This window comes from Fonsecaea erecta (genome assembly GCF_001651985.1).
Source record: "Fonsecaea erecta strain CBS 125763 chromosome Unknown Scaff13, whole genome shotgun sequence".
Lineage (NCBI taxonomy): Eukaryota > Fungi > Ascomycota > Eurotiomycetes > Chaetothyriales > Herpotrichiellaceae > Fonsecaea > Fonsecaea erecta.
This window is the reverse complement of record NW_017387256.1, coordinates 149349-169528: the sequence shown is the minus strand read 5'-3', so window position 1 is coordinate 169528 and position 20180 is coordinate 149349. Positions and strand designations below refer to the sequence as shown.

The following is a 20180-nucleotide window of genomic DNA, read 5'->3' as shown; positions in this document are numbered from 1 at the left end:
CGCGGCTGCATTGGCAGCTTTTTTGGCTAGTGGTACATAGTAATAATAACCAACTTTTGAAGCTGGCGGCATTGCGCGTCGCCTGCGGAACAACAGTGCCGGGTCACTTTTGCTTCCCGCTCCCGGTTTACTCGCAACTCATGCCCTGTGCTTGAGTGCTTGTTGTTGTTGTTGTTGTTGTTGATGCTGCTGCTGTTGCTGTGAACTTTTGTTCCCCTTCTGCATCTTTGAATCATGCGAAGAGAAGGCAGTCCTCCTCCTTTTCCTCGATCTTGGTCCCGATGATTCAAATGCCCTCCTCAACCGCCACAACCATGGGGAGGAGGGGCCTATTATACGAGCACGCCATCGAACCCCTTTTGGCGACGTTCAACCGCCGCACCCCCCTCCTGCTGCTCTCGCTCTTCTGCACCTTCGCCCTCTTCGCGTGGTACCGGTCGGCGTCGGTGGTACCCTTGCTGCACAGCGACTACGGCGCGTACGGGCGCAAGAGGGGGTTTGACGGACAATGGAACTACCGTCGCGATGCCGAGAACTTGATGCTGGACTCGCAGCAGTGCGAGCAGGCCTTTCCCGGCCTGTTTGAGGAGGTGGAGAGGCCTGTCAATGAGAGGATGCACAATCCCATCACCTTGGAAGAGATCGATGCGATCCCCAAACAGAATGGCTATGTTCGGGCCATGATCTATAATCAACAGGTAAATGCGCCCTCTATGCGGCCGCTGAACATCTGTCGCTTGGACCCGTGTCGCTAATTGCTTTCCGTACCAATACAGCTCTACATCATTGCAACTGCAGGAGGCATCTACTCTCGCGGGATTGCCACCCTCCACGCCTTGCACCGTGCCATTCTGACGTCCCCGGAACCCCTTCCCAACATCGAGTTTGCATTCAATACGGACGACCGCATACCCTCGGTCCCGCTATGGGGATACGCCCGCCGCGCCGAAGACACACACATCTGGCTCATCCCGGACTTTGGCTACTGGTCCTGGCCGGAGACGAAGGTGGGCTCGATGCGCGAGGTGCAGATGAAAGCGGCCCTGACGGAGCAGGTCGAGGGATGGAGCTGGGGTCGAAAAATGGGCAAACTGCTCTGGCGTGGCGCGACCATGGGCCTGGAACTCCGCGAACGCCTGATCCAGGTAACGGCCGACAAGCCCTGGGCCGACGTCAAGGCGCTGGACTGGCACAACACGGAGTCCATGACCCACGACCTCAAGTCCATGGCCGAGCACTGCCAGTACAAGTACCTCGCCCACACCGAGGGCAACTCGTACTCAGGCCGCCTCAAGTACCTGCAGGCCTGCCAGTCGGTCGTGGTCGCGCACACGATGGACTGGATCCAGCACCACCACCCGCTCATGCGCGCCAGCGGACCGCAGCAGAACTACCTCGAGGTCAAACGCAGCTTCGAGGACCTGGAGCGCAAGATCGAGTGGCTGGAGACCCACGACAAGGACGCCCAGCGCATCGCGGCCAACAGCGTCCGGACCTTCCGCGAGCAGTACCTCACGCCGGCCGCCGAGGTCTGCTACTGGCGTAAAGTCATTCACGGCTGGGCCCAGGTGAGCTTCGAGCCTGAATTTTTCAAGGTCGTCAACGGCACGTCGACGTGGAGGGGTTTGCCTGTGGAATCCTACCTTTTGGAGCGCAGAATGGAATGGGATCCTTACTAGATTGGTTGGGGATTCCAGCAATATAATGTGTATGTACTCGATACCTTTTGGCTCAAGGACCCCTCTGCGTTGTCTGGTTAGGTGCGGGATCAAGGGAGGGGGTTGTTTAACGGCATTGTTTCTGGACAAACCTGTACGCATCTATGAGCCCCGGTGCCATTGTAATGTACATACATATATATATACGTATATGTCTATATGTGCTGTAACCCGATAGGGCCATACAATATCAAGTTACAGTACATATTTAAAAAGAAGGATTTTATATATAGTAACCAGTCGATCTTGGTTAGCGAGAGTTCTTAGAGTTAGTTAATAGTTATTGCAGTAGAATACTATTAGCCTCTCTTTCCTCTATCATCTATGTTTAACATTAACCCGAACTATGCAAGGACGTTGGCCACCGCGGAATTTCCCCCACTAGCCCTCGCAAACACATGTTCACACTAGTTGGTTTCGTTCGTTCGTGCGTCCACTCGATCAATCAAGCCTGGAGATATACCTCGTACCCCTGCTGCCCAACGGTGCTCTGTTGACTAGGCATCCATCCATCCATCCATCCATCGCCTGGGATTCCCTCACGGTTCTCAGCTGAGTTCCCACTCCGCCATGTCATGCGACCTGGATGCCAGAACGCGTGAAATGCGAGAGACGTGGCGAGCGTGGTCTGTGGAAATGAGGCGGCACTCCCTTGGTCGGTAAGCGCGGTTGGGTAGGACATGTCTACCACTCTTCTGTTGGTGCCCAAAGCAACCACCCATCTTAACGGGGGTCCATGTAGCCTTACGTGGGAGATGGAGTTATTTGAAAAGGCCCAGCCCGTCCCCTCTGCTGGGGAAAGGAAATGGGAGGAGGTGAAGAAGCCTGGAAGGAAAAGTCTCCCCCTGGGTACGGTAGAACGCCACAGTCACAATGGAGCATTTGCTCGCCCCAGACGGCGCCGCCAGAATCGACATCCCATACATTGAGACCCAAGAATTCGAAGCCCACCAGACGACTCGAGTCGATGTCCTGGAGAACTTCAAGAGCTACATTGAGCGTTCGGGATGGCAACGGAACCCGCAAACAGGAGACGTCGACTTTAGCAACCGCAGTCCCAGAGAGATTTTGCAGCATCTCCAAACGTGGCTCTACTTTGGATGCCTCGTTTCCGTGTTCCGAAAGGTGGGAGTCACGGTTTGTACCGGCGACTTTCTCGACAGCCACCCAACCCGCCAGGGACAGAGGGTGGTCTGCACGAATAAGTTACAAGGCTTCGTGGGAAAATGGGCGCAGTACGAGGGCTTTGCTACCGGGCCCGTCGTCCCCAGAGATTTCTCGAACCCCAAATACCTTCGTGGAGAAAACATCAAGGAAATCCTCAACTATACCTTCTGGTACCTGGGCGTATACGGGCGTCAAATTGGACGCTTTCCCGAGCCCTACAGGTGCAGGGCGAAGCTAATTGAATTATCCATCATGGCCATGGGCGAGAGCCTCTGCTCCGCACTGACGGTCATATATGGTTACGAAAGCAGCCACATGCCGACTTGGGGGCCCAGTCCGGTGTTGGACGCCCGGTTGAAAAGGAACGGCTGGTGCCCGAGCGACTCGCCGTTCTTCCCCGAGTCCATGACCAAGGCGGCCATCAGTGCTGACTATTATTTCGGCGGACGTCGCTGTCCCTGGGATCAGCGGGACCATTCGACATGCGGAGCAGCCATCTGCAACCAATACTTGGAGATCGTGGAGCAAGAAGCGTATAAACAAATTCATTCATTTAAGGGTTGCCCATGTGCGCGTGTCCCGGTCCCCAGCAGCATGACCAGCCTTGTGGATCAAGGGCAAATACCTGTGGTTCATTGGGACGGAAACAAGTTGCACGTTTCTGCCGTTGATGCTCAGACCAAGTATGTTGCAATATCCCACGTGTAAGTATAGATCTCCCCTGGCCAACATCGTGAAAATAGGTCAATGTGTCTCTGCGGCTGACTTGTCAAAATGTGATTCAACAGTTGGTCTGACGGTCTGGGGACCGACTACTCGGCAAATGCACTCCCGGCATGTCAATTGTCTCGCCTGCAGTCACTCGTTCATGAGCTCTATGCAGCAGAGCCGCTCTCAGTCCCGAGGGCGCGTCGTTTGGATGGTATGGTCCCATTCTGGCTTGACTCTCTCTGCGTGCCTGTGGGAACCGAATATGAAAACCTGCGCACCAAAGCAATTGGAAAAATGGCAGAAATATATCGCCAGGCGGACCGGGTGCTCGTGTTAGACTCCCACGTCCTCAAGCTGCCACGCTCAGCCGACATGGTGGACAAGTTTTTGCAGATCCACTTGTCGAAATGGCACCATCGGTTATGGACGATGCAAGAGGGTCACCTGGCGCGGAGTCTCTTTTTCCAGTTCCAAGACGGAGCTCAGTCATTGCACGACATGGGAGAGACCGCATTGCAGAGTCTCGACCGCTATGCACCAGAGAGCCTGTGCTCACCCGTGCGGCTTCTGTGCGCCACCGAGCTTGAGGCATTCTATCGATATTTTGAAGTGGCCAAGGCCAGTGGCACGAGTATACAGAAAAGGATGCGATCATGCGCAAAGTATTTGCGCAGCCGCCAGACGAGTCGGTTGGAAGACGAGTCCGTCTGCGTGGCCAATATCCTGGATCTGGACGCCGCGAAGGTTTTGGTATGCAAGGATTCCGATATGCGCATGGCCCGCTTCTACGACCTGGTCGGACAGTTCGACCCCCAGATCATCTTCCACGATCACCCTCGCCTCCCGCTCCCAGGTTACCGCTGGGCGCCGCGCTCGTTCCTGCACCAGCTCTCCGACTTCATACCCATACGTGAGGGTGGCGGGGTCGAAGACAATGCCTTGGATGGCTGGCTCATTCCCGGGGCCGGCGGTCTCCCTGTCCGATTTCCGGGCTTCGAGTTTGGATGTCACGGACTGCCGCCAGTTGATATGCCGTTTCTTGTCAGGGCGAGCAACCTGCCCATACACCTGCAATGGACGTTCATGAACAAAAGCGCTTGGTGGGCGTGCACATACGAGCTGAAGCTGACGGAGATGCTGCCGGGTCTTGAGAGCCTGGATGTGAGGCCTATTGGCGGCCACTACCGGCGATATGTGGTCATATTACCTGTCGAGTTCCATCCAGACGCGCTCCCAGTCAAAGGCATCGTAGGAATCATGGACCCAAACGTCCCGCCACATCCGATGATGCTCCCCGGGACACCGATGGCAGCCTGGACCACTCTAGATGTAGGGCTACCGGGCAATCAACGTCCCTGTTACTCGACACCGAATGGGATTCCCATTCAATATCTTGGTCGGGTCCATGTGAGTCTACCTGCAGCAGAAGCAATTGCCCGAGTCGCCCCCTTCGGCATGGCCTCGGCCTACGGGCGTGAGCAGGAGTGGTATGTCCGTTGAACGTTGGACGCCTGATGTCAATGGGTATATTGTCGAAGGTGCGGGACCCTATGTATTGACGTGGCCGCATTTGAACATGGCTGTGTACCAAGCTTGTTGCTAGTGGCCCTTCCCTGTTGATACTGACTGGCCTGACGGACCGGGAGTGCGCCCAAGCAACATCCAGGGCTTGGAAGGATCCGAGGCCTCGAAGACAGCGATGCTGGTGGTGGTGGTGGTGGTGGTGGATGCGGCTCTGTAGCAAGACATCTATTTGGCTCTTTCACTGGCGCTATCCTGATTCTTGGTAACGTGTTCGGCCGTGCATCTCCTAGAGCGTTTTTGACTAAAGGAGAGAGATAGGTGGCAATGGGAATGGAGAGGGTTGCTAGCTGGTGTGTAGGGGGGTGGTCGCTGGTTGGCGTGCAGTCTGAAGGCTGACTGGATGCCCGACTCGTGTCTACCACGGGCTGCGACGTGGCAAGTGAAGGAAAGATGGGAAATTCCGGTGACTGCTGTAGCGTGCAGGGAATCTTTGTCGCTCACTGTCGCTGTAAGAAATACGAGGTGAGGGTGTTGGAAGCTAATGAGTAGCAACTCGGACGCTACCGTCGAAAGGCAAACAACACGTCAAGCTGCATGCATGCTATGTATCTGAGAAATCCCAGTGGCAAGAGCGCAATGTCCCAATTGCCTTATCTGCCATCCCCCTACCATGGCATTCCCCCATCCCAGAGACACGGTCCCCAGCTTCAGTCATGTGCTGCCAAAACTTCCTCTCGTCTTCCAGGTCACTCGCCACGGGTTTGGAACTGCTTGGTATACACAGCACAGCATATTCACTATTAGACGACGAGCCAGTCCACCGTCAGACTGGCTGTGCCACCAGCTCTCACAATCTCACCTCCAGCAAACTACTGCCTTTCAGCTTGATCTGGGTGTGTACTAACAGTGATTGACGCGAACTTTGGGCCGTGGCTTTGGTACGTACATCTTCCCTTTCCCAGTATGTACCCGGAAACCTGGAGAGCTGACCTGCAACGTGCTGTGTCACCTAGAAAACGTTCTTTGACCCGAGAAATACCGCTGTCGTCGAGTCAGTTACCCTCTCGCACTCGGCCTCTTGTTCCTTCCTCTCTTCAGAGGGTTGAAGACTTCTCATTTGTCTTAGCCGACTCCAAACACACATACAGCATCGTCTTGGTCCACGGTCTTGCAGGCGACGCATTGTTGGCCTGGAAATCTCCCGCCACCGGGACGGTCTGGCCGCAAGACGAGCTCCCTTTCTATCCCGGCCTGGACAACTCGAGCATTCGGGTCTTGAGCTTTGGCTACAATGCCAACCCTGTCACGCTCGTGAATAACAGTGCCGGCATCAATACCATTGACGATAACGCAAATAATCTTCTCGGAGATCTCGTTGACCTCAGGGGTGGGCCGGATGCGGTTTGCCTTCCCTCTACTATATGTGAGTGGAGGGATCGCTGACGTTGATGCCTTTCGCGGTTTCTAGGTCAACCGGCCTGTTATCTTTGTGGGGCATAACTATGGAGGTCTTGTTATTATGAACGTGTGTCCACATCCTCTCCTCTACTCTCGTCGAACTTGAAGCGTCGAAGTTGAAGTCCCCCATCTAGAAATTTGTTCGACCACCGCTGACACCAGGATGACCTCTTCTGGCACACCCAGGCCCTCAACATATCTCACACGAATGACATTCAGGGCACGCAGCCGGAACTGGCAGCAATCTCCAAGGCCAATATCGGCGTCCTGTTTCTCGGGACGCCTCACAAAGGAAGCGATCCCACTGTTTGGGCTCATGTTCAGACACGGTTTTCGCCACTCCAGGTCTCGAGCTATTCCCTGGCCGTAATGGCCGCAATTTCCACCGGTTCGCCCTTACTTGCCAGTATCGAGGCCGCATTCACGAGGGGTCCCATCACCAGGATGGAGGTCTTCTCGTTCTTTGAAGGGCAACCGAGCCGGATGAATCCAATCACTCTCCCACCTTTTCAAATTGTATGGTGAATGCGATACTCTCTCGTTCTACCTCCCTCCCTTCTCTTGCTCGTGTCTGTGGAAATTGCATAACATGCATCGTTTCCTTTTCTCTTCTTCTTAATCCTGAAAACCTGCCTTCATTTGCCGGGAAAAAGGCACCGTGAGTCAAGGGGCCCTGGGTGATGAGGCCTGTGTGATTACCATGACAACCAGGGCCCCCAAGGCGGTCACGTCACAGGAGTGGCAAGACATTGTTGACAGAAAAGCAGTGTTCAGGTTAGGGGAGAAGGGTATACAGAGAAGTTGCGTGAGGATTTTTGAATAGACTGCTCGGTGCTGGAGGGCAAGTATCCTTTAATGTAGGCATTTCCCGCACAGCTCGAAACAGTCATCTGCATCAAGCCAGGCATTGTCACCACAGGGAAAGATATCCAACCCCAATTGGGCACTCAAATGTAATCGGGCGGCTGCAGAGCAGAATTGTCGAGAATGATCGCGACGAATGAATAGACGACCATCCCACACGGTTAGTGACGTGTACTCGCATCACAACTGAGCTGAACGAGTGGAATTGAGCTAGCTGGCACATTCAGAAAAGGGAGTGGTTCAAAGCTCCAAATTAGCGATGTAGACAAGATGCAGTGGTTTCAAAGAAGTGCGTTAAGCGAGGAAGAAGGACTGCAGTATCTCTGATGAGAGGATGGATTGTTGGCAAACGGGTGAGACGGTGGCCACGAAAAGAGGTCAAGGAAGGCAGAATCAGGCTGAGCAGAAGTGCCGCAGAGCTGCCATGCAACAGTATTTCTGTCACAAGCTCGACTCACCTGAGGTTGGCACGTATTGGCCAAGGCTGCAGCGTGGCGTGGGAGCCATGCGTTGTTGGCCAAAGCCAGGCAGGCAGGAGTTCTTCGAGGTCGTAGAATGCGCACATGGTGGCGAATACCAGAGAGTGCATACCGGACAAGGTTTCCTGCCTCGTGTATTGCAATCCTGTTATCGATGGACAGCGTCTGCCCAATGGAGAGCGGAAAAGCGAAAGGCAGAGTAAAGCGGTTGGGCGGCCATCACAACCCGGTTGGGTTTGAATCTGCTGTTCTTTTCATGACAAGGAGGAAGTTTTGTCGATAATTACAATAATTCAGTCCATCAAGAGGAATTCGGCTAGATACTGGAAGATTCCCCAGTGTTGACAAGTGTGATGATGATGAGAGTGATAGAGATGAAACTGAAAATGGAACTGAAAATGAAGGATGGCTATGGCCGGGGATTGTTCGGTGCTAATCTCTCCTTCCGTCAGTCGCCGCCCAGCTTCGTTTTCTTGCCCAGTCTCCAACATCTTGTAGTTCAACTCGTATCTTGCTGCTCGCGGTGCCTTGTTGAGCCTGCAAAACCATGTCAGATCTGCACAAGAGAAAAGCGATTCGAACCCAGAAGTGCTTGACAACTTTGAAAGCTCAATTTGTCTACACTGAGAGTGTCCCAAGCAGGCTGTATGCCACTCTGTTGATACATATCTACACAACTTGCCATGCAATCATGTTCTTGAGGAGATTCCGCGGCCCCCATATCTCCCTTCTCATGAAGCGTTGGACTTCCACTTCGTCGGCCTCAGGACCAGCCTCAGCAAGACTCCCACCTCGTATTTCTGGCCTCCCTGCACGATCCTTTTCTGTGAAGGAGTGCTTCTCGTCCAGCAGAATCCTCTCCTGCCTTCGTTCCTTTTCCATCATCATTCGTGCCTTCCACTTCAACTCGCCGACTTTCCATCCCCTGACCACCCATAAGCACAGGCCTGCGCCGATATACATAAAGGCTGTGAAGATCTGGGGCGGGAGGTAGATCCAGTTCTCTGTATTCTTTCGTCGAAGCTCCAGAGCTATTGCTTCTGCACATGTCGTGGGTGGCACCATGATCACCCATGTCAGTGATAACCCAGCAGGGAGATCCTGAAGTCCCAGCACCTCGGCGCCGACAGGGGCAATGGTTGTCCAAAAGGTCCCTGCTAAGGCACCACCAACAATAGCGAAGAAACACAATAGCCCCATTGGAGAAGAGACCGTTTCGGCAGGAATCCAGAAGGCGAAGCAGAAAATGCCACACAGAATACTGAGGAAGGCGGCAAGGTTGATGCGACCCCAGCGATCGGAAGATAGACCGATGAAAGGTCGTCCAATCATCTGACCCAGGTTCAGGATCGCTCCAAGGACCGAGCCTTGTTTTGCACTCAATCCTATGGATCGCGCGTAGGCGGGCAGTGAGAAGAGCAAGATTGTGTAACCGAACATACTGAACCAGGACCAGCCTTGAACGAGCAGAAATTCGGGTTTGCGGAGGATTTTGGTGTCAAATCCCTTGTGGCGCGCCCCGGTTTGTTTGTTGCGGTCGCGAATGAGGTTGGACGCCGTCAGATTGACCGCAAAAGAACAGATTCCCAGGATGCGAAAAGCCCACGGAAGACCCATTGTATCGATGATCCGTTGAGTGACAAGTGAGTACATCAAGCCACCGAGGCCAGAACCTGCCGCGGCGATCGAGTTTGCCACGCTGCGTTTCGTGGTGAACCATTGTGCTATGATGCCGACGGAGCCCACAAACAAGAAGCCCATTCCCCAGCCAAAGCAGAACCCTTGGGCCAGGATGATCTGGTATTTCTGCGTGGCAAAGCTAGCGCCAATGAGGGAGAGGGTTTCAAAAAAGACGCCCAGATGGAGGCAAACTTTTGAGCCGTAGAGGTGGATGATGCGAGTGGCTAGAGGCGCAATGAGCATGGCCTGGGAAATAGAGAGGCCGCCGATGAAAGCATACGCCAGAGCGGACGTATTCGGGAAATAGTCGTGATTCAGATAATAGGACAGGAAGACGCCGTACGAGGAGTTGATCCCCCAGGTATGTCCTAGATGCCAATTTTGTTAGCCACGGGGGTGGTAGAGCGAGGTGGTTCGAGGCGATAGAATGCTTTGACCCCGGATTGCGTGATGGTGCTAATCTCCAGATCTCTCGTACTTGATACTTAGCGCATACCCCGGATTTGATCTCAAAATCGGGTTTGACTGGTACACAGAGATTCGAAAGTCCGAAAGTGGTCACATTGACAAGAGAAAAAAAACCATCCTCACCATTGATGAAGAAGTTACAAGCAACGCATACCCAGCCATAACCGCCGTCGGGAGGGGGTTCGTCTAACTTCGGGAGAGTGGAAGGGCTCTCTCCAATGTCAACCGTCTTTTCGGATTCGTTTTCATGACGTGGGTGGATTTCTTGCGGAGTGCCACGAGGTTCAGCGACATCGACGGGCACCGTATCTGCCATCTTCCCTTCTCCTGCGCCCAGATTCTAGAAAAGATAGGTAGAGACACAGATGAAGAGGGTTTTGAGGAGGAGGAGTCACATTTTACAAGTGACGGACAAATTTCCTGAAGGAATCCATCGAACAACCCTGTCAACCGAGCCATGTCCGGAAGGGGTGTTTTTTGAGATCTCGGGCAGAGGCCGTTGGAGCCGTCACCACCGTGTGTGCGAGATGCGACGTCGGGCTTTGACTAAGAGATTCGATGATTGGGCGGAAGAGGCATTGCCATGTACAGAATACGCCTGTGGATGGCGTCGGATGTACGCAGAACGGAGTAGTCCGTACAGCGTGCCGTGAAGGGAAGGATTCATGGTCGTCACAAGTACCTAGGCAGTCAGCCATCGTGCGGAGAGCCAGGCGGAGATGGGTTGACCTGATCCTGCCGCTTCTTCCGACAGAGATGGAGAAGATGGGGGTGAAATGAAGATATGGTGCGCAGCTGCGGTCATCTAGCGAGGGACTGCGTGCTCGACTCGACGGAGGGACAACCATCGTCACTTTTGGCTGCCACGACTGTTCTCACAACGTGGTGATGACGACGAAGGGGTGAGATTGGCGAGACGGAGGTTTGTACGGAGTATTGAGGGAGGGCATGCCGTGGTTTCTAATGGCGGTACGGCGGTTGATGCCCAGCGCAGGCGGAGCCCGATCTGCGGTTGGTTGTCGTCTCAACCACGCAGCCCAAACAAAAAACCGGCTGCGGTCAGAGTCTCAATCGCACTCACCCGTGGCCATTTCAACACACTATCGTATCGATCTATTATTGCTTGTGTCGCTGTAGTCTCTCTGTTTTGCCTGCTTTGATGTCTCCTGTGCTGATCGAGTCCTCATTTTGGTTATACTTTGGGGTGCACCTCGCCTGATATCGTTGCCTTGCTTGATAGTACAAGATCTCGACGCCGGTCAATTTGGTGCATATGCGGTGAACCCGTCTCAGTTCGGACTTCAACAAAATACACAAAAATGTTTCACAAAAGAAGCAGTCTAGGCGGCAGAAAAGTCTCCCCGCCCCAACCTACATTCATGACTGCTGAACAGAAATGTAGGTGTCACTTTGAAGCTTCATCCGTTCCCTGCTGCCGCTGTTCATGAGCCAGAGAAGATGCCTCCTCGAGAGCCTCCCTTTAAATCCAAGTACTCACATAAACTTCCAGCTGCCTATCTCGACAATCTCAGAAACAATCGCCCGGCGAGACCATCCGGTTCCAGACCTGCGCCATTCCCATCCAAGAATTATGACTCCCTAGCATCTCAGTCTTCGTTGGCACGCTCCGACTCAGCTCCAACGACTGGCTCAAAACATAGTGATGCTCTGGATGATTTTGAAAATGATCCTCCGATGGTGCAGAAGTCCTTTTCTTTCTCTTCCACCTCCAGGGGCCGACCGATAGCGCAACCTCCGGATCATGACCGACCGACCTTGAGCGGAAGAAAAGTTTCTCCGACTGCTACGGTTCAGACCCCGTCAATTGCACAGGAAGGAGTCTATGTCGAGTCTGTCACACGGAGGTTGGAAAAAGAGGAGGCACACAGTATACGGGAAGCACTGCAGCTCATCGACCAGAAGGATGATGAACGAAGAATTTACGAGGCAGCCAAAGACGAAGCTGCTGAACTGGTCTGGAAGCACCAATTCCCCAAAGCCGCAGAAGATGAAAAGGTAGCTCCATACCGAAACCCGGATCTGAAGGCCAGGGAGAGACGGCAAAATAGCGGACACCGTCAAGCCAGTGGCTCCAGGAAGGTCTCTTTTCCTACTCCGAACAACAAGATATATGAAGAGCCAGAACCGGAGGAGGAAGCCTCAAGACCATCCATTCCGCCTCCCAGCGTGGACCTTCCACTGAGGGCAAAATCACGCAACAGGCTCCCCTGGCTGAGAACGAAGGGCCCTGCACAGTCGGAGCATCCAGCCCAGGACCCCCCGGGAAAGAAGTTCGACCGTTTCGAGATTCACAGAAATCCACCGACTCAGTCACGTAAGGCCGAGTACACCGAGAACACACCTCCACGGACGCCTGCCATTGATGTGATCGAGGAGGTTGAAACCCCCAATTCCAGCGGCACTTTGGAGATTCGGAGCGAAGAAATTCGAGCAGCTACAAGTATGAAGAGGAAAGATCGGAGCCCGAATCTTCCCACACCTACGGCCGTCAGCGATCAACTTGGTCGACCAATCGTCAGCTTTGATCCCACATGGAAGCGTCCCAGCGACTCACCGAGGACAAGTGAAGACGTCGAAAAACCAGTCCTGAGGCTGACAGAATCGCCGGCTGTGCGACCATTGCCGAAGCCAGCGCCCGCTACACCAGAAGTCTCGGTATCTGCTCCTGTCATCCCTACGATCCATGTCCCAGACGACGGGCCAGTCATCCCCGTCATCAATATCCAAGGAGACGAAACCTCACCGACGGTGCCAACAATCAACCTCCCAAATGATTCAATTGAGGCTCCCACCTCTTCCAGACCTTTACCAAAGCACTCGTCGTCTGCACCACCGAAATCCAGCAGCACCGTTGTAAAAACACCTTCCCAACGCCTTCCTTGGCTTTCGTCTCGGCAATCCATGCCCACTGTCACCTGTTCGAGCTGTGCGCTGCCCATCTCTGGCCGCATCGTGACAGCTTCGGGAGCCAGTTCCCGCGATCTCAAAGCTCGCTTCCACCCCGAATGCTTCACGTGTCACCACTGTGCAACTCCCCTTGAGTGTGTGTCCTTCTACCCTGAACCGGATTCTTCACGCCTCTCTCGTCTCGGCATCTCCTCGGCTTCCCACACAGATTCATCCAACCCACCAGCTCTCGCCCCAGATCAACTGGTGCTTCTCGAGAACGACCCATTGAGGTTCTTCTGTCACCTGGACTTCCACGAGTTCTTCTCTCCCCGCTGCCGAAGCTGCAAAACGCCCATTGAAGGAGAAATTGTCATCGCATGTGGTCACAGTTATCACGTCGACCACTTTTTCTGTGCAGAATGCGGAGATCCGTTTTCGTCTACCACGCCTTTTGTGGAAGGGAACGACGGATACGCCTACTGTGTGCGGTGCCACACGAAACGCACATCGGCCCGGTGTCGCGGGTGTAAACTACCCATCCTGGACGAGATCACGGTCGAGGCGCTGGGTGGCAAGTGGCACGGAACCTGTTTCGTGTGCTGCGAATGTGGTAGTGGGTTCGGAGACGAGGGGAGGTTCTTCGTCAGAGAGGTGCACGTCGAACCGACGGACAAGGAGAAAAGGAAGGGCATTATGAGGAAGGTCGAGGAACGCGCGGTCTGCGGGGGTGTGAGGAGAGGAGGCTGAAGGCATGAACGGACTCGCACGCCTGGGGGGCAGAAGGACGCTGGTGGCCGGAGTAATAGGCAAGAATGGGGGGTGGACGGGGGTATCATCATGCTTGATGGAAGGGGGCATACGGTTGACATGGTTGGTGTTGGGATGTGGATGGAGGAGGAATCTGTAGTATGCCATCGCTTCTACGCTGGACGACGTATCTGAATGTCGACTGGAGTTGTTACCTTATCCTTTCTTCCCAAGAGCTCTCTCACTGTTGCTGCGCCAGGTAAGAGGAGCATGAAGTTGACCAGCTCGCCCCTCGCCACTGTCGTAGCACACTTACTCCCCTCCAGCAGGTCAGTCTCAAGACAGAAGACGAAAGTGATGATTAATCTCATTGAGTTCTAGCGCAATAGGGGATACATATGGTCTCCTGTCTGAAGCATCTATCGGTCAAGACAATGCGTTGCATCTGCGTCAACCTCAGCAGCTGCGTGCTCCTGTGATATCCCACTCCGAGCCGTCAAGCAGACAATTCCATATTCATCCCACAAGGCTGTAACCTGTCCAGCCTATCCTCTCTGGGTATACCTCCCACATTCCACGAGCGGTCGTCAATCTTGAGAGTGTACATGTCCACGGCCGTTCGATCACATCACCATAGCTTCGTCCGCGTTGATTCCCTTTCCACTCCGCGAGCAAGATTCAGTTGTCCATCCCCCACAGGTCATGCTGGCTTGTCTCTTTCTCCCCCGAAATAAAAAAAGTCCTTTGTCTTCGTTTGAACTCCCGTACTCCTCGCTTGGGCAATCGCTGCATGTCGAATGACTTTTGTCCAATCCAATTCAACGCCGACCCCCTTTGAATCCCAGGGGGAAAGGACAGGAAAAATGAATCGTGCCAGCCTCACACCCGATGCATAATGAACCATTTTGCCTGCTCAACTCTTTGGTCCAATTCCTATTCCCACAGTCAGCCGGAGCCCTGTTGTCATCCATTTTCAATCTCGCTGCAGAGTTTTCTCCATGTGCGACACTGTTGATAACTTCATCCGACTGACCTCGCCGATTTTAAGTATAACTTGTCTTAACAATATTTTCTTTTTCGAAGTAGATGCCATTCCGCGTATGTGTTTCCTTCGGTAAATGTAGAATGCAGAACCCAGTCAAGTAGGCACAATCTTCTTTTGATACCCATATCTGCGTATCTTACAGCCGTGAATGCAACTACCCATCTAGGGATGCTCACGATAAATTCCACTTCCTAACGAGGAGGTGAAGTCTGGTAACTCCCATTCGTCGCTCGACCGTCGACGTTACTGGATTCGTCGTTGGGTGAACCTTCGCCTGCAAGCTTGTTATCTGATGCAACGATCTTGCCGTGGATGTTTTGAAGCTCTTTGCCTTTAATGCCCTTGTTAGGCCAATAAGTGGCGGCATAGTCCCTGTGACATGTTAGCACGGCCCGTAGAGGAAGTCAATCAACGGAACTCACCAGAAGCGCTTCTCCACGGATTCCTGGTTGTCGTCGAGTTCGGCAACTTGATCGGTGATGAAATTGCCTATCTGCTTGAGCAGGACTCGCAGTTCATTCGCCCGGGTCTGTCCATCCGGTATAGCGCTCTTTGTTGTCGCCTTGATCTTCCTCAAGCTTTCTCTGACAGGCCTGAACAACATGTCCAACAGAGGATCAACTTCGGACGAAGTGGCATTGGCCGAATTTTCAGTTCGTCGATGGTCACTACCATGTCGATGGTGGGAGCTGTGAGCATGTTCGTCACGATGTCTGCGCTCTTTATGTTCTCTGCCCTCACTTTCGTGCTTGATATGACCGTGACGACTCTCAGATTTCGGGGTCCCATATCTTTCAGAGCCTTCGCGGTGAGTCTGGCTGACTGCTCTGTGTCGAGGCTTCTCAGATTCGCGATGTACCTTGCGATTTACGATGGAGGCGGGAGACCCGCCGCCGCCAGATTTCTCGGCGTGGTATTTCTTGTTGTTGCGGTGGTGGTTTTCCACAGCTCGCCTGGCCACGGGGTCATCCACATACTTGCTCTTGAGGACAGAAAGGAGATAGTCGGCGCGTCGAACAAGGTGGACTGCACCGGGAGATTTGGCGTTTTTGTCATCCAATCTCTCGCGTTCTGCTTTCTTGTCCACTCGATGCTCCTCCAGGAATAACTTGTCTTTCAGGCCAAGATCGGGGTCGTCACGGATCTTTTCCCAAGCACCGTAGCCATGTCGGGCAATACCCACACACAGCATACCATCTTCCCTCGCACCCCACGGACAGGAATAGCCCGCGGCTTTGGTCGCTTCTGGAATGCGGAATGATTTGAAATCTGGGTCTTTTGACGTTACATCTCGGAGCAGACGCATCTCTCCAGGTCTCTCAAGAATGGTCTCAGCGTTGATCCGTTTGACCCCGTGTAACTCGAAAAGAACTGCTTTTTTGTCCTTTTTGGTGATTGGCCGATTTGATGACCGTTCGAGCTCGGCCATTCGTCTCTGCTCTTCTCTGAATAGCTCCTCTGACTTGTCCAAGATCTCTTTCATCGCAGCCTTGACCACGGAAAGGTCTCTACCTCGAAGGCGAGCTTCCGTTAAAAACTCTTCTTCACGGTCCTCGATAGAGCCATAACGGAGATGACCCTTAATGAGATATCGATATTCACGCTCGCTCAACGGACGTGCCGGATCTGCCTTTGGACCTTCGTCGGATTCGCTCTCCGAATCGATGTCTTTGTGGCGCTGTTCCTGCCGTCGAGCTTTGCGCACCTCACGGTCCTCCGCCTGTATATTCCGGCTTCGGGGTTTGTTCTGCTCAATCATTTCCGCGAGGAACTTTTCGTCGGCCATTCGTTGCTCCTCTTTCTTAATTTCTTCCAGCTGCTCCTTGGGGATGATATCGTCCCAAGAGAGTTCATCAACCTTGACGTCGACAAAGTCGAAACTTCGCAGAAACTCTTCTCCCCCATCGGCGTCGGTACCATCCGGTTGCTCAACTTTGTAGTCCTCGGCGTTATTGAGCACAGCATCCAGATCCAGCTCCTCGAGTTTCTTCTGGTTATCGGTCTGCTCAAACATCTTTTGACCACGTTTCTTGAGAATTCTTGAGATCTCACTGGAACTGCCCGGTTCCCCGACCAAGGCACTCCGGCGAGCCTGTGTCTCCTTGTCTGTAACACCACGCTGAATGGTCAGGAATTCAAGCATCAATTTGTTTCTGGCGCGCTCGAGGATTTCCTCCTCTATGGTCTCCTTGGAAACCAAACGGTACACGCTCACTGGCCTGACTTGGCCAATCCGGTGAGCTCGAGCCATTGCTTGCAGATCTGCCTGTGGGTTCCAATCGGAATCGAAGATGATGACCGTGTCGGCGGTCATAAGGTTGATCCCAAGACCACCAGCTCGGGTGGAGAGCAAGAAGCAGAAGTCAGTGCTGTCCGGGGCATTGAAATGATCGATGGCAACGCGGCGAGGACCAGCAGCAATAGTGCCGTCGAGTCGTTGATAGGCATGACCTCTATAATCCATGTAGTCACCGAGGATGTCGAGCATTCTGACCATCTGGCTGAAGATCAAGACACGGTGGCCGTCGCGTTTGAGCTTGGTCAGAAGTTGGTCAAGAAGCATCATCTTACCACTACTTGTAACCAGAGCACGTAACACCTCCTCACGACGAGCGCCTTCCGGGACAAGGCGTTCCTCGGCGGTGGGAAACATGAACGGATGATTACTGGCCTTCTTCAGCTCCATCATAATGTTTAGAAGAGATTGCTTCTGGCCCTTGGCACCTTGGTTGAGAGCAGCATAGTTCTTGGTCAGGATATTCTTATAGTATTCAAGCTGGATGTCGGACAGTTCAACGCGAATTATCTTTTCGGACTTTGGCGGCAGGTCCTTTTCGACTTTCTGCTTAGTTCTGCGAAGCATATATGGCTTGATGTCCTCGGTGAGTTTGGCGATCTTAGCGCTTGCTTCCTCGTTGGTCAGGTCCATATTCTCATCGATATTGACGACACCCGGGTTCAGGAAGTCGAACAAGGCAGACAATTCCCCGAGATTGTTCTGTACAGGAGTACCGGTGATAAGTAGTCGAGCTGGAGCTTTGAATTCTCGCAATCGATCGTACAACTGGGAATCACGATTCTTAAGACGGTGGGCTTCATCAACAGCCATAAACTGCCATTTAATCTGACTCAAGAATGGCGCATCTTGCAACACATACTCGTATGTTGTGAGGAGGACATGAAAGCGCGGATGGCGAAAGTTTCCATCTGGTAGCAGCTCGTAATCTTTGATGATATTTCGGGCGGTTTGATTGCCGTTGTAGACCACGTAGTTGACATCAGGCGCCCACAGATCGAAAGTTTCTGCCCAGGCCGGCATAGTTGATAAGGGAACAGTGACAAGAAAAGGTCCCTGTTGGCCACGGTCGTGTCTGAGCCAACTCAGGAACGCAACAGTTTGGACGGTCTTGCCCAGCCCCATCTCGTCGGCAAGGACGACATTCTTGCTTTTGACCCAGTTGTATGCAAGAAAGTTCAGGCCAGTCATCTGGAAATCTCTGAGTGTTCCGCCTTGGATATAGGAGGGCTGGTCGCGGACGGGTTGAAATGGTGAGCGGGTCGAGGGGTTGCTCTCAGTCTGGTTGGACTTGACATCTTCTCTCCTGCGGTTGATATATCTGTCGATTTCGTTCTGTGCAATCTGGCTGATCAGGCTCGACGCCTCCCAGGTGGCTTGGTCATAGAAGAGGCCCTTCCACTTGACGTAGTATTCAGTGCCTTCTTCACCTTCGCGATCTCCGATGATCCTTTCGACCTTCTTGTAGTCATCGAGAGCATCAATGTATTGCTCACGATCTAATATCCACTTTTCTTTGTCTTCGGGTGCGATGGTAGGATCAGTTTGAATGCGAATATCCTCCATCAGGGTCTTCTTGATGTAGTTTTCCAGCCGCCGAACGCTCCGGACGCCAGCAAGAGACTCGATCGTCTCCCACGTGGCGTGGTAGTAGGCTTTCTGCTGCCACTTGATGAGATACTCGTACTCATCTTTCAAATACGTCGGGGTGGTAACGTCAGCCTTGAGACGATGGTTCAAGACAATATCAATTGCGGGCGAGTTGTCGTCTTGACCGTTCACCCAGTAGTTAGGTGTCATCATCTCAGGATCTTCCTCCTCGAACATGTCATCGTCGTCGTCTTCATTGTACGTAGACACCTTCGCAGCTCGACGGGTGGAGAAGCGGATTTCAGCGTGTTGAGGTGTTAGGCTCTCGGCAGACTGCAACAACCTCCGGCGCTGCTTCTTGGATAGCTTTGCGCGTCGACCGCCGTAAGCATCGGAATCGTCATCGGAGTCAGAGGGAGACTCGACTATCGGGGTAGGCTGCTTTGATGAGCGTTGAGAAACGTGACGCGCCCGCTTCCGGGGAGGAGCAACAACGTCTGAGTCCGACTCATGATCATCAGAGGATTCTGCCATATTGGGGACATGTCGAGCCCTTCCACTTCGTCTCAGACCATACATTTCTGGGTTATTCCGAATATAGTCATCTTCACCGACCGGATGTGCCTTTCTCTTGACAGGTCTAATGGATTCATCCGAGGAGGAATGGCCCTCGTCGACTTGTGTACCATTAACCCGCATGGTGACATCCATCTCATAGTCGGCGTCACCTTCAGCATCAGGCTCATCTGAGCTGAGTTCATCATGTTCCATCATGTGTTCATCGACATCCTCGTTGTCGACATGTGACGGCGAGGCTTCGGCAGCAGCAGGCTCTGCGGGCTCTGACAGCTCGCTCTCACTGTCGGAGTATTTGGCGCCGTTCTGCATGGTGGTGTCTGGCGGTGACGGAGGAGGCTCGGAAGTTGGTGAGTGAAGAGATATCGAGGGAGGTTGAGGTTCGGCGAGGGCACTGGAGGCTGTAAGAAGCAGAGCGTCAGCAAGGTCGGCCACACGGAGGAGGCCGGTAATAAAACCGCCGCGGAACTAGGTAATTTGGACTTCCGCGATTCAGAAAAGCTTCGAGAAGACAACAAAGGGCGCTCGTGAGATGAACAATGGGCAATATAAGATGGATTCGATGAAGTTGGGAGACGACGAGATGATTTAGGGCGTGCAAAAGTCGGAAGACTCTTGCGCGGCTGGAAAAGCCGAATCTCGGCCCAAGACGGTCCTGGAGAGCACAGCAGAACCGAGCATGACATTTCCGACAAGTTGCTGGGACATTTCCAGCGGTGATATTTTGTTCTCGAACGGGGAGCGCTGGACTTGAAGACGAGGCCGAGCAGCCGCCGATCAGAGGAACAGGGCCCGAGTCTGGAAACGGAACAAGCAAAATCACCACGACAACGAAATGACTTACACTCCATCGTCAAAGGACAGAGCCCATCAGGCACCTGCAGATCGCTTGAGGTCGTAACAGAAGTGGTATATAGAAGTGGACTGGAAACAGTGGTGTGGGTGTG

The 20180-nt window shown here is 53.3% G+C and overlaps 5 protein-coding genes across 5 annotated transcripts; 3 read left to right on the top strand and 2 right to left on the bottom strand.

The window, feature by feature from the left end:
* Positions 1-314: 314 nt before the first annotated feature.
* On the top strand, positions 315-1679 carry AYL99_10984 (hypothetical protein; the record flags this gene model as incomplete). The annotated part of the gene is made up of 2 exons (XM_018842490.1): positions 315-698; positions 777-1679. The coding sequence occupies 2 exons, from the start codon at positions 315-317 to the stop codon at positions 1677-1679; spliced, it is 1287 nt and encodes a 428-aa protein (XP_018687903.1).
* A 912-nt stretch (positions 1680-2591) lies between these two features.
* AYL99_10983 (hypothetical protein) lies at positions 2592-7103 on the top strand (the record flags this gene model as incomplete). The annotated part of the gene is made up of 5 exons (XM_018842489.1): positions 2592-3589; positions 3674-5083; positions 6269-6521; positions 6589-6645; positions 6741-7103. The coding sequence occupies 5 exons, from the start codon at positions 2592-2594 to the stop codon at positions 7101-7103; spliced, it is 3081 nt and encodes a 1026-aa protein (XP_018687902.1).
* Positions 7104-8590: 1487 nt separating this feature from the next.
* On the bottom strand, positions 8591-10385 carry AYL99_10982 (hypothetical protein; the record flags this gene model as incomplete). The annotated part of the gene is made up of 2 exons (XM_018842488.1): positions 8591-9969; positions 10193-10385. The coding sequence occupies 2 exons, from the start codon at positions 10383-10385 to the stop codon at positions 8591-8593; spliced, it is 1572 nt and encodes a 523-aa protein (XP_018687901.1).
* Positions 10386-11527: 1142 nt separating this feature from the next.
* On the top strand, positions 11528-13726 carry AYL99_10981 (hypothetical protein; the record flags this gene model as incomplete). Its single annotated transcript, XM_018842487.1, has 1 exon — positions 11528-13726. The coding sequence occupies one exon, from the start codon at positions 11528-11530 to the stop codon at positions 13724-13726; it is 2199 nt and encodes a 732-aa protein (XP_018687900.1).
* A 1236-nt stretch (positions 13727-14962) lies between these two features.
* Positions 14963-19545, bottom strand: AYL99_10980 (hypothetical protein; the record flags this gene model as incomplete). Its single annotated transcript, XM_018842486.1, has 2 exons — positions 14963-15143; positions 15194-19545. 2 exons carry the CDS (start codon positions 19543-19545, stop codon positions 14963-14965), a joined length of 4533 nt encoding a protein of 1510 aa, XP_018687899.1.
* Between the last annotated feature and the right edge of the window lie 635 nt (positions 19546-20180).